Consider the following 12,696-nt stretch of genomic DNA (forward strand, 5'->3'; position numbering starts at 1 on the left):
TCATGTAAATATTTCCAGTGAGAGAGTTAATGTATGTTACTTCTTTGCTGACTTGATGTTCTGATGTAAATATTTACTACTTAATTCAATTATCTGCACGAAAAGAAAAAGAGAGAGAGAATATGTTATGAAGCTTGGACCATCACGACTGATTCATGAAAGAGAAATGAACTAATCAAGGCTATTCACAATTGATCAAGCTATGCGAGATGGAGATCTTCAAATTTGATCTTGATTCTTGCCATGTGGAGTTGTGTTATGCCATAGAGCCCATGAAGTCCCATTGAAACTTTAAAGTTAAAGTCACTAAACTACTTAAAATGAACCGTTAGTCACTAAACTATTTAGAATGAAACATTAAGAACGTTCAGAAGACACATAAATGAGGAAACTATGAAAGGAAACATTTAGATGAAACAATGAAGTGAAACATTAAAAAAAAAATCTTAGACGACACATTAAAATGAAACATTAAAAACTAATGTGTTTAAAGCAACTCATAAATACAAAACGAAAAAAGAGAAAAACAAGCTGTTGACCTGATGTTTGGACGATTAATGGACAATGTTTCGGCTATGTGGGGAAATGGGTCAGCCAGAAACGTCTCTCCACACCGAAATGCCCTGTGGCAGCTGTTTATCCAAAGGGGAAATGTTTCGGCTGGGGAAACACGTTTTAGGTCTGCCCCTTCACGTTTTTGTGTTTCAGGTTCTCCTAAGGGGCGTTTCCCTCTTCTATGTGCTGAATGGATTTTTGATCATATTAGCAGCTCCAACAGGCAAGCAACTAGCAAGGTGGCCTGTCCTGGCAGTGAATGCAGTTGTAGCTGCTCTGAGGTGACCTCGGGCAGTAAAAATACAAACTTGGAGTGTAGGCAGCAGCTGAGGGAAACTTTCGAGGGATGGGTGGTGTGTGGAAGTAGTAAAAGCAGATGCTGAAGGTGCTGGAGGCATTAGGCAGATCACAAATCCGCTGGGCAGCAGTTGAATAGAGGTGTAGAAGCTGAGGAGCATCTGAAACCAGCAGGGCAGTAGGCTGAAGACTGAAAATCTGGCAATGGCAGCACTCATACAAGATCCATGAATTAGCGATGTCCTCCAAAAGGGGTGTGGGGAATAGTGGGCGATGAGGGCTGAAGGTGTGGTTAGCTAGAGTGAAGGGAATGAGGATGCACACAAGACCCCTATTTACAGAGGATTGGGGGTGCATTTGTCCTACAATGAAAATAAGCTGTTTATTTTTGGTAATTGTGCAATAATTGATTTTTTGGAATGTTTTAAGGAGACTAATTTAGTCGTTAATGCACCATAATTATGTTTGAGTGCAAACCCTAATATTAGTGGCTCAACATTGCTAGCCACTCTGGAGCTGCTGCCTACTGTAGGAGGAGCTGTCGTCAGCTGTCCAAGCCTGCTGCATAAGCAGGTAAGGCGAATCCAAACAGCAAACGGGAGTTTAGGTGAGTGAGCCGAGTGAAAGGACTGCCACATCATCATCATGCCTGCATTTTCACCTTGCTTACTGCATTTTTGCTGCCCTAGTGAAGGATTGGTGACGCCATCATCACACCATCTGCTGCTGTGTTTGTGGACTGCATTTTCTGCCTCTAGCCATTGCATTTGCTGTCTGGAGTCCCCACAGGCATCCTGCTGCTCAGAGGATTGTGTTTTGCTCCCTCTGCTGCTGCTGATATCTTCAACCTGTACAATGGAATGCTGCTGCTGCATTTTGGAATCTGTCCTGGTCCCCGAATCTTGTAGTTTCGAGGCCCCTGGTATCTTTTTCATCTCTATGATTCTCATCTTCGTTGAGCATTCATTGGATTGTGGTTATTGTGTTGTTTTTACATCGAGTTTCTCTGTTTTTGCCTTTGCCTGTATGATGTCTTCACATGTGCATGCAAATAGTAGTTTGAGAGTGTGGAACAATGAGGGTTGATGTCCAAATCTGCTGTACAGAATCTGGTTGTCAGAGATAGAACTGAAGTCTGGAGGTTGAAGGCTAGGGACATATTCGGAGGAATATGAAATTGCCTTGGCTAGTATAAGTGATACTTGTGGGGCAAATCAGTCTGAAACATGGAAATCAGTGCGTTAGGTTTGTTTCTATCACTTTCCCTGCTTAAGCTGCTCCTATTTCACATGCATATCATGCAGATATAAATGTGAGAAGCAGCAGAATTCTCAATCTAGCCACTCGAGAACAATACATTGAGAATGGCATTTGTTAAAATCTTATCCATATTCAACATGAGGTCTGATCATGTTGGATACTATTCAAGTCGTTAGTTATGTGAATTCATGACTTATCATGATTTTCTCTTGATCATTGAACTCTGTACTTCACATTGGTTTGTAATGTGTTTGTTATTCTGTAAAATCTCCTATTATAATTGGTATTGGTTTGCTGTGTCCATGTAACCCGAACATAAGTTTTCTACAAAGTCAATGTGACTTCTCAGTGCAAAACTTTATGATCAATCGTAAGGTTTTCAAAAATCATGGCTTGATTCTCTCTCTTGCGAAATAAGTACGACCTTGCAGATTTACCTATGACTGTAGCTTTGCTTAAGCAATGATAAATTATGCTGGTTAAGTATTTTGCTTGCAGAACCTGAAAGGTCTGTGTTTTCTGTAGGTCCTGTTCAGTGGGTATTCTTATGGTGGTTTATCAGAAGTTTCGGAGAGTGAGTTCCTTTCTTGTTCAATGGGCTCAACTATTGCGGGTGAAATAGGTGTTTTTGGGCATAGACCATCTGTGCTTTTGGATATGCTTGCTGGAAAAAGGGCAGAAGTTGGGATGAAAGTTGGAGCCTATATGCGAACATTCTCTGGAGACTGTTCCCCTTCAGATCTGGAAACCGCTCTTCAGGTTTGCCACTTATTCCATGACAGAGTTAACAGCATGCTTTATGCAATATGTTGAGATTGTGATAGGTAAATCAGTTTCACTAGATATGAAAGCTAATATAAACACTTCTCAAAATGCAGTTAGTGTACCAGCTGTTTGTCACAAGTGTCATTCCAGGAGATGAAGAAGTTAAGCTAGTGATGCAAATGACTAGGGAGGCGATACTAGCACAAGAAAGGGATCCATTTACAGCTTTTGCAAATCGCGTGCGCGAGTTAAACTATGGAAACTCCTATTATTTTAAGGTATTTCTATCTGTCTAAAAGTAGGAGTTGATTCATTGTACTGTTGGAAATTTTCTGAGCTTTGATGGGATTCTTTTGCTTCTGCTTGCAGCCTGTGACGGTAAAAGAATTGAAAAAGATTGACCCTATGAAGGCTTGCCAGTATTTTGATAGTTGTTTTAAGGATCCATCTACTTTTACTGTAGCAGTTGTGGGAAAGATTGACCCTCAGACAGCTATACCTTTGATGCTTCAATATCTGGTATGGAACATTGTCTCTTTGTCCAGGATCTTTCTCTAATGAAAAGCTTTTTTTAATGTATACTTGATATGGGTGGAAAAATAGGGAGGTATACCGAGGCCAGAGGAGCCAGTGATGTATTTCCAAAGGGATCAGCTGAGAGGTCTTCCCTTTTCTTTTCCGGATGGTGTTATACGGTAAGCTTGATAGTTGATGATATAAAAATTTTGAATAGAAATTTTTTTTCCTCTTTTGGTGGGGTGTGGGCTCCTTTGCGATTGGGGTTCTATCAACTTATAATTTGAGGTTTCATCACTGTCAGAGAGGAGGTGCGTAGGCATATGATCGAAGCACAGTCATCTGTTCAGATTACATTTCCAGTGAATCTGAAGGGTCCAAATGTGGTATGAATTTGGGTTGTGCTATTTTGTGTTGTGTTAGTTTCTCAAATTGTTGATTGTATTCACAATCTTCTTTACTGGTAATATTCATAAAGCCGTTTATTTGGCCAGTAAAAAAGATTTCTTTTACTCACTTCCGATGTAATATCATTTACAATTTGCTGCTTTCTATCTATTGTCAACTGTTAGATGGAAGAGGTTCACTTCACTGGGTTCATCTGTAAGCTGCTAGAAACCAAGTTAATGCAAGTCCTTCGTTTCAAGCATGGACAGGTTGACTGTTTTTTCATGGCTTATGTTGCAATGTGTCGCTTGGAAACTGGAATGCAAGTTTACATAATAGTGACAAAATCATTGATGAGTGGTGCAGGTTTACTCTGCTGCTGTTACAGTTTTCCTGGGAGGAAACAAACCTTCAAGGTCTGGGAATGTCCGTGGTGACATTGCCATTAGTTTTTCATGTGATCCTGAAAGCTCCTGGAAACTGGTAATATCTTCAATTCTGTATTTTATTACCACTGCAATCATTCTAAGGTTCACATTCCTGAAAACAACTCTTTGGCAGGTTGATCTCGCTCTTGATGAGGTTACTGCTCTCCAGGAGGGTGGGCTTTTGAATGAAGACATTACCACGATTTTGGAACTAGAACAGAGGACGTTTGAAAATGGTCAGCAGGTACTTTAGTCTAATCTATAGATGTCAATTTTATTTAAAAGGCCAACCAAAATACAAGTGGAGACAGTCTCTTGCAGAACTTCTGACCAAGCTACCATTGTGCTCATGTGTTTCTTTTTTTTTTTTTTCCCAACAGGAAAATAGCTACTGGTTGGATCGTCTTCTTCGTGCATATCAGTCTCGTGTTTACACGGGTGACTTGAAGGCTTCATTTCAGGTACAGCTGTACATAATGTCGTTAAGGTTCTCATTGTGTCATTTTATTGAAATCCATGGCAGGTTTCTGGAGTGATAAGTGGGAGCAGAACAATAAGACTGTTACTGCTTGATCTTTATTGGACAAAGGAGAAACGCATGTCATCTGTTTTTGTTATGTCTATTTCTATGTGGATTGGTGTACATCACAGTTTTTGATCCTGCAGTTAATAGCATGGAATCACATGGTTTAAATAGTATTTAACGGAATATTTGCAGCTAACTTTGTCTGTCTTGATGTGATTGACTAGGTGCAAGATGAATGGCGTAACTCTGTGCGAGCGAACTTGTCAGCATTAACCATGCAAGATGCACTTAAAAGAGTTTTACCTCTACCTTGCAAGAGCCAACATACATCGGTCATTTTAATGCCTCAGAATCCAAAACTACAGCGGATTCTGGAATTTGTTCTTGCCATAGAACAAAGGTTTTCTGTGGAGGGCAAGGTGTGTTTCTCCATCTTGTTGCTATTTGCTTTTGACCAGTTTGTACAAACATGTAAGGCAAGGTGATTTCTAATATTCTGTGGTGGTTTGTATTTAGTGAATTTATGAAAATAACATATTGAAGGATATCAGGGGTCTTAGAAGGCAGGAATATGTTTTCGGAGCAGATAGTTGGGTGTATCATAATTCTGTTCTTTCAAGCTGTGTCTAGGACAACACTGGATGTTTCAGATGGTTCTGTTCTTTGAGCTGTATCTGTGCAAAACTGGATGTGTCTGGTCAGCGTAAGGGAAGGAACATTATAAAACTGTTTGGAGCAGTCTCCTTCTGAGTGTAAGGGAAGGAACCTTATAGAACTGTTTGGAACTAGTGCAGAGCGTGCTTCTGCAGCATCTTCATTGGGCAAAGGATAGTTCAAGTAGAAGAAAGGGAAGAAGGAGACAAAGAAATCGGAGTCATCTTCCAAATCTGATATAGGCATAGAGGGGAACTGCAAAGGATATTCCGAGTGTCCACACTGTGATAAGACCTTTCATCCTAAGGAGAAGTGTTGGAAGAAGTATCCTCACCTTCACCCTGGTGTGAGGGAAGGAGTGATGAAGCCTACTTCCACATCTACCTCTACTCTGTCCATTATGACTGAGTCAACATTCCTTCACCTCCATCAAATGGATTCATCTCCTTCAGCTATCTCGTCTTCTTAGAGGCCTTGGCTCATCGATAGTGGTGCTACAAGTCACATGTCTCATTGATTGGCTCCAAGATATCTATTGTCATCACAATACAAACCACAATCATTATAGGTGCTGTTTCATTGGTTCCTATTTGTCATGTTGGCACTTTGCCATTGTTTTCCGACCATCCATCTCCATGCTTCATATTAGATGTCTTTCATTTTCTGCAATTGGGCTTCCATCTCCTCTTTGTTCTTGGCCTTATGAGACTTGGTGCCATGGTCATCTTCACCAAGCATGCTGTATTTGTTGAGGATTGTACTTCAAGAGCCATTCTTGTGATAGGTTAGCAGAAGAGAGGGCTATATCAGCTCCATTCCCCCCTAGTGTGAAGGGTCCTCCTCGGCATCTTTTCATTGCCGCACATGCTCCCATCACGGCCCACCCCTTCCCCCTTGGCAACTCCCACGTCCCTTTCAGAGGGGGATGGTCGCGGAGGTGCAATTGTAAGTTCCTTGTCCCTTGTTTTGGACGGGGGTTCTCAAGATGGCAAGGAGCTTGTTTAGGGGTTATAGTCTCCTTTGGGCCTTTTCTTCATGTAGTGGCCTCTTTTCTTCATCATTGAACCACTACCCCTATTGTTTGCATGTCCATGAGTGGTCCTTAGTGTTGGGATAAAGGCCCGGTTTAACCCCTGTGTATACTACACACACATTGTGCCTTAAGTATAAGCCGGCAACAACGGGCAGTGGCGCGTGGGGGGGACCAAGCAGCAATCGATGTGGCATCGGGCTGTGACGGCCAGGTTGTTGGCAGACAAGCCACGCGACCCGCCTGATAGGTCAATGGACCCCACGTTGGGTCTTTTTTTAAAAAATAAAAAAATTTCCCCTAAATCCTTTCAATCAACACTTACTCTTGGCGGGAGTTTACACGTTGGAGGCACAGGTCACAGATCTATGCAAATCTAGCCCAAAAAATTGGGGCTTCTCCCAGATTTGACATTGCTTATACTCGTCAGTGATTTTGAAGTCAGAAATTGCAGACATTGCATGTGTTGACCTCAATTAATTTGGGGATTTTACCAAATTAGTCAGAATTTTGCTCTTTTGAGCAAAATTTCTCGACACTGGATCCCAGAAATTTGGGGCTTTTCATGTATTGGCAATATTTTGCTCAACTGCTCAAATGGATGTAAAAACAACTTTCTTGCATCATGACATTGATGAGGAAATCTACATGAAACAGCCCGAGGGCTTTGTAGTTCCTAGAAAAGAGCAGATGGTGTGTAAGCTAAAACGCAGCTTGTATGGGCTGAAGCAAGCACCACGGCAATGGTACAAAAAGTTTGACACTTTTATGCTTCTCATGAGTTTACATGCAGCCATGTAGATCATTGCTTGTACATGAAAAAGGATACAAAGGGCAGCCCCATCACTTAGTCCTTGATGTTCTTTTTGATTAGGTTTTGGTGCCTTTGATAGCTCCTCACTATCGTTTCTAAGTTGAGTTAGCAAGTTTGCTCGTGTTGGCCTTTTGTTGGCTTTGTTAGTAGATGTGTGTCTTGTATCATCATCTCTTATCTGTGAGCCTTAGTTTTAGTTAGATGAGGACACTAGGAGCTTTGATGATGTATCATTTTATGTGCTTTAGGCACTTCAGATGGAGGGCACAATTGTGCATTTCTTTTTGGGCACTGTAGGCTATCCAAGGTGCTTGCATTATGGGCCTGGCCACTTTATTATCAGTTGTGGCCTTAGTTTGCCTATTCATAGGTGGCATGCCCCCTCTCTCTCTCACATTATCTTGCATTGATCCTTTGTGATCAGCTAGCCCTCCTCATTCTCTGGGCCCCTTGCTACCATCTAGGGCCCACACTGATGCATAGAGCTGCATGTTTGGGGCTGACTGTTACAGCCTTGTATCCTTTAGCCATTGTAGTCAGATTGTTCCTTCTTCCATCTGCCTTCTCTTTCTATCTCCTCCTCTCTGTCCGCTTTCCTTTTCGCTCACTCTCACATGGTATCAGAACTACCCATGGGAGCAGGAGTTTCTCAAAGAGCAGTCTGTCCATCATTGCAGCCAGCAGACATCATCTACAGGTGGAGTTTTCTTGCGTTTATTGCTCAGTTGGCTAGGGCGACCTGTCTTCTACGATTGTGTATTGTGTCCAGTGCCAGCTAACCTCTCTGCAGGCTGCATTTTATATAGACCTGTCCTCTGTCTGCTGTGTTTTGGTCTGCAGGACTTCATCCACCCTGGATGCACTTGCTCTGCAGGGACAGCCTCTGTCCCACCTGCCTTTTAGGCAGGTCACTCTCCAAGTGATCTGTTTCATAACAGGGATCCTCCAGCTGACTTGGGTGGCAGGTATAGAGACATGGGCAGCATTATACAGACCTGGATGGCATCCTTCTGATCTGGGTGGCACCATACAAGCTGGATGATCTAAACTACAGGCAGACAGACCTCTATTTTGCTGTGTTTCAAGATGGCAGGCTTCTAAAGCCCTGAGCGACATCAAATCTAGCTGGGTGGCCTGTTTTTCAGGATAATAGCGAGCAGATCTGTGTTTACAGCAGGCATTGCACTTCTTGGCACTTTGGGTGGCCTGTTTTTCAGGATAATAGCAGAGCAGATCTGTGTTTCCAGCAGGCATTGCACTTATTGGCACTCTTGGTCCTGTACTAGTCCTTGGTTGACTGCATTTACAGGCTGAAGTCCTGTTTTCATCTGTGTTTACTTCTTATCCTCCTTACCTGACATTGTGTCTCTACTGTGACCTCAGATACTCCCTGTCTATAGTGCTGCCTCTCAGTCCTTTGTTGACTAGCAGATGATGGACCCTAAATAGGTGGATCACATGCCAGTTGCAGTATCTTTTCTTGTTTTCTTGCATTTTTTCTTTTTTGCAAGACATCTATGGAGGATGCGTATGCTTAGTGGGGAATCGTGTTGATCAGGATCATGAAGACTGACCACCATCTTTTCATTCTCTCCCCTCACATTCTTTTGGGGCATCGACTCCCCAGTTGGTAGTGATGGTATCCCTTGTGTAGGTGCGTGTTCTACCTTTTGTACCCACATTGGAGAAGTTGGATGGGACAGTGCTTGTTCTACATTTTCTACCCAATTTGAGAAGTTGGATGGGACGAACTACCTGTGCTATGGTCCTACAAAGTCGAATGCGTCCTTGACACTTCAACATTTGGTATCTTGTTGCAGTCCCTAGAGCCCGACCTATTGTGGATCCCTGTGTTGGTGCGACCTTGGACTCCACAACTTTATGGGATGGACTGAATGCCAAAGCCCACTCTCTTCTCTTTTTGAGTTGTGTAGATTCTATGCTTGTGCATCTAAGACATACCCACATGGTTGCAGAGGTTTGGAGGAGATTGGTGACACTCTACCAAATCAAGACATTTGGGCATCGTCTATCTTGAGTTGAAGCTATGATAGCTCTCTGTTGTAAGTTCATCTACGACGAGGGATCACATCCACAGGATGGAGGAGATTTGGGATGAGCTTATATCCCTTGCAGAGTTGTCCACATCCGAGGGATGGGTCAACTTTGTCCGACCCGTTCAGTCCCGTCCGCCACGTCCGGTTTGATCCTTGCCCATATGTGCCTTGTCCTCCCATATGCAAGTATTGCCCAAAGCTCCAAATCTCATCCATCACTTGCCTTCTCATCCACCTTTGCAAATTAGGAGGGGAGGCCACATCATTCCCCAGTATTCCTGGCGATGCCTATGAAGATTGGCGTTAGAAATACTTGCCATTGAAGCAATGCAAAGGCCTTTCAAGGGCAAGTGAGGAAGTAATCTCTCTCGATCATGAGGTCTTGGACGCGGAAGAAGATTCCTCTCCAATTGTCTCCGTTTCCTCTGTTGGAGGGGCATCTTCTATCCCATCTAAAAAAAGCCATTCAAGTGGTGTACCTATGTCCAAGAGACAAGCTACTCTTGTCCAAGCAACGGGGCAAGTTTCTGGTCCTCTCTCCTTTCTCAAAGAGAGGCAAAGGCAAGCGGAAATAGAGATTGCATGTACCATAATTGAGTGCAATCTCTCTTTCCATATGATCAAAGTTGATCGATGAAAGCGGGTGGTGAAAGCCATTGCTACCGTTGGTCCATGCGAGGGATGGTATGGTGTCACATACAATGATATGTATACCAAGAAACTCGATGAAGAGAGAGAGAGGATTAACAAGGCCCTTGAGTTCGTGTATGCTGGTTGGGCGAAGTATGGATGCTCTATTCTATCCAATGGATGGAGTGGCTGTCAAAAAAGGGGATCATCAACATCCTCGTCTCTTGCCCACGTTTCACATACTTTCTACGAGCGGTGGATGCGGGTATAAGGGGAAGGAGAACCACAGGCTTGTTCATGTATTGGCACATACGACAAGCCATTATTAAGATAATGCTTCTAAATCCATTATTTTGCAGTTTCTCTTTTCTTTTTACCTCCCAAATTTATTCTAACTTCATCGTGTATAATCTTGTAGGTTGGGCCGTAAAATGCGGTGCAAGTTGTCACGGACGTCTCGAATTGTGCATCTATGGGGCGGAAACTTGAGGTCGAGTTTCCGTCCATAGTATGGATACCATGCACTATACATTGTCTAGATCTTCTTATGGAAGATATAAAAATTGGTGTGGGTGGTGAGGATTGTCAACGATGCTCGTACAATTGTTGGCTTTGTCAACTCCAAGGTCCAAGTACTTGCGATTTATTGCTCATACTCGAACTTGGAGTTGAAGAAGCCCTCGAAGACTCGATTTGCGGTCATGTGGCTTCTTCTCGAGCGTCTCTATAATGTTCGCAATAAGCTACAAAAAACTGTTGTGTTGGATGAGTTCAAGGAGGGACTTGAAGGGGAGTCCACATCAAGGCAAATGGAAGCAAAGGCCTTTCAAAGGCTTTGTTTAAAGGAGGAATGTTGGATAGATAAGAGAGACATTGTCATTGCCGTTACTTCCATCTACAAGATGCTTCATATGACGGATATGGAGGGGACTACTATTGGCCTCCTCTATCATCTTATGGCGGATGCGATGGAGGAGATACAATCATTGACTATCTTGGATGGAGAGGTCTCTTTTTCATGGCATTTTTTTATTTACTTAAAAAAAGTGATCATGCTTCTTTTTAGTTTTAGAATTTATATTTCATATTGATATCTTGGATATCACCCCTAAAAGAGATGATATTCTCTTTTTGATAAAGAAGAGATGAGAGTGGATGAAGTGACCCATACATGGGTTTGCGGCACTCTTGCATTGCGCCTTTAAAAAACTCTCTCTTTTCATGGATGACAATGTCCTTGCCGATTGTGATGCCTTTCTTCCAAAGGATTTGGTGGAAGAGCACCTTGGTGCTTTTCTTCAAGAACTTATCAATTATAGCGATCAAAGAGACACGCGTTCTCATCTACTATTTGTTAGAAGCGGGAATCATTGGTGAAGTTCTTTTTTTGGTAGGAGTCATTTGGCTACCAATTACCTCACCTCCAAAGAGTAGCCTTACATATTTTTACACAAGTTAAAAAATCTCTTCTCTTTTTTCATTTAATTCTAGTTACAACTTGTAAGCTTAAAGTTTAAACTTACTTTCTCTTCACATGGTTTAGGATTATTCCTTGGGTGCACGTGAGAGGAATTGATCTGCCTATTCTCTCATGCACACTAAAATTTGTAATAGGCTTAGCACATAACAATTGGAGCGACCGATTTATTGTGGCTCCAATTTATACATGTTGCGCAACATGCATGAGATGTCTATGGCAAGATAAGTATCGTATATTCAATTTTTATACTTTTTAGTTCATAACTTTATTCGTAGATTTTGAAATATATTTAGAAAACTTTTATTTGTTTAATCTAAGCTTTTCATCCTTTAAATGTATAGATAAATGTGGATTCGCTCAAGCTCTTCACTAGTACACTTAAAAGTGTGACCCGCAAGAGAGACTTGGAGGAGGAGTAAATATTTAGGGAGCTTTACTTGGAGCTTGAGGAGATAGACCGGTGGGTCTCTTGTACTCGTGCATGCCGTGTCCGTATTGTTATTCGCCCTCGCGTCGATAGCGATGGAGCTTTTACTTTAGCATCCACATCGATTGCCCGTGATGCTTGTGAGGCCCTTAGATGCTACACGAGGTGTGGGAGTGGCTCGAGAAATACTCCTAGTTCGGCCCAAGAGGATATATCTATCATTTCCTCTCATATAGAGCTCAGAGAGCTTGAGTATTAGTGAGGGTGATTTTGTTAAGGAGGGTGATGGCTCCTCAAGCGGCGACGAGGATGCTTTCATCTTCAATGCCGAGAGTGATATAAGCACCTAGAGTAATCTTGTATCTTGATTTAGATTGAGCCATGGATGATGGCTTTTACCTCAATTCATTTTTGTATACTTTTTGTGTGAGATTGCATATCTGTATCATAATAAAGTTGTTGGTTTCATTATTCATGCTATACTCTTGAGTCTTGACTCGTGAGTCTTGTTTTAACTCTCCTTTGCACTTACTTTTGACTTGAATCTCTAAGTTTATGTTTTAACTTTTAAGTCCAAATATTAAGTATAGACTTAAAATAATATGTATTTTTCCTTTCATCAGACGTAACATTGGACGTACGTCCAAGATTTAGTAGTCCAATTAGTACTGTTCTAGCATTTGACTGCACTAATCGGACTCTATCAAACGTGACAACCTTGATCCCTTGATAAGGACATTTCTCTAGAGGATCTAGTTGTGACACTTCTCTCACATCTTCCGTCACTAACACATGATGTGTTTTATACAAGTCTTCTCACCGCATGTATATGAGGGAGTATCTCTTGGGAGGAGCTAGTTTCTTGGTACT

At 42.1% G+C, this 12,696-nt stretch overlaps 1 protein-coding gene across 5 annotated transcripts in view; it reads left to right on the forward strand.

Moving 5' to 3' along the window:
• The window catches only part of LOC148039917 (Insulinase (Peptidase family M16) protein), a 96,556-nt gene that overhangs the window by 45,030 nt on the left and 38,830 nt on the right, over positions 1-12,696 (forward strand). For all 5 annotated transcript variants that reach the window (XM_087695220.1, XM_087695201.1, XM_087695210.1 and 2 more), the window contains 10 exons: positions 2,638-2,871; positions 2,991-3,155; positions 3,247-3,396; positions 3,481-3,572; positions 3,698-3,779; positions 3,966-4,049; positions 4,147-4,263; positions 4,342-4,452; positions 4,589-4,669; positions 4,959-5,153. In XM_087695220.1, the coding sequence (XP_087551346.1) occupies positions 2,638-2,871; positions 2,991-3,155; positions 3,247-3,396; positions 3,481-3,572; positions 3,698-3,779; positions 3,966-4,049; positions 4,147-4,263; positions 4,342-4,452; positions 4,589-4,669; positions 4,959-5,153 (1,311 nt within the window). The remainder of the gene's footprint in view (positions 1-2,637; positions 2,872-2,990; positions 3,156-3,246; positions 3,397-3,480; positions 3,573-3,697; positions 3,780-3,965; positions 4,050-4,146; positions 4,264-4,341; positions 4,453-4,588; positions 4,670-4,958; positions 5,154-12,696) is intronic.

Source organism: Lygodium microphyllum, chromosome 2 (assembly GCF_053477565.2).
Source record: "Lygodium microphyllum isolate KBCC chromosome 2, Lygodium_microphyllum_v1.1.10, whole genome shotgun sequence".
In the NCBI taxonomy this organism is placed as follows: Eukaryota; Viridiplantae; Streptophyta; class Polypodiopsida; order Schizaeales; family Lygodiaceae; genus Lygodium; species Lygodium microphyllum.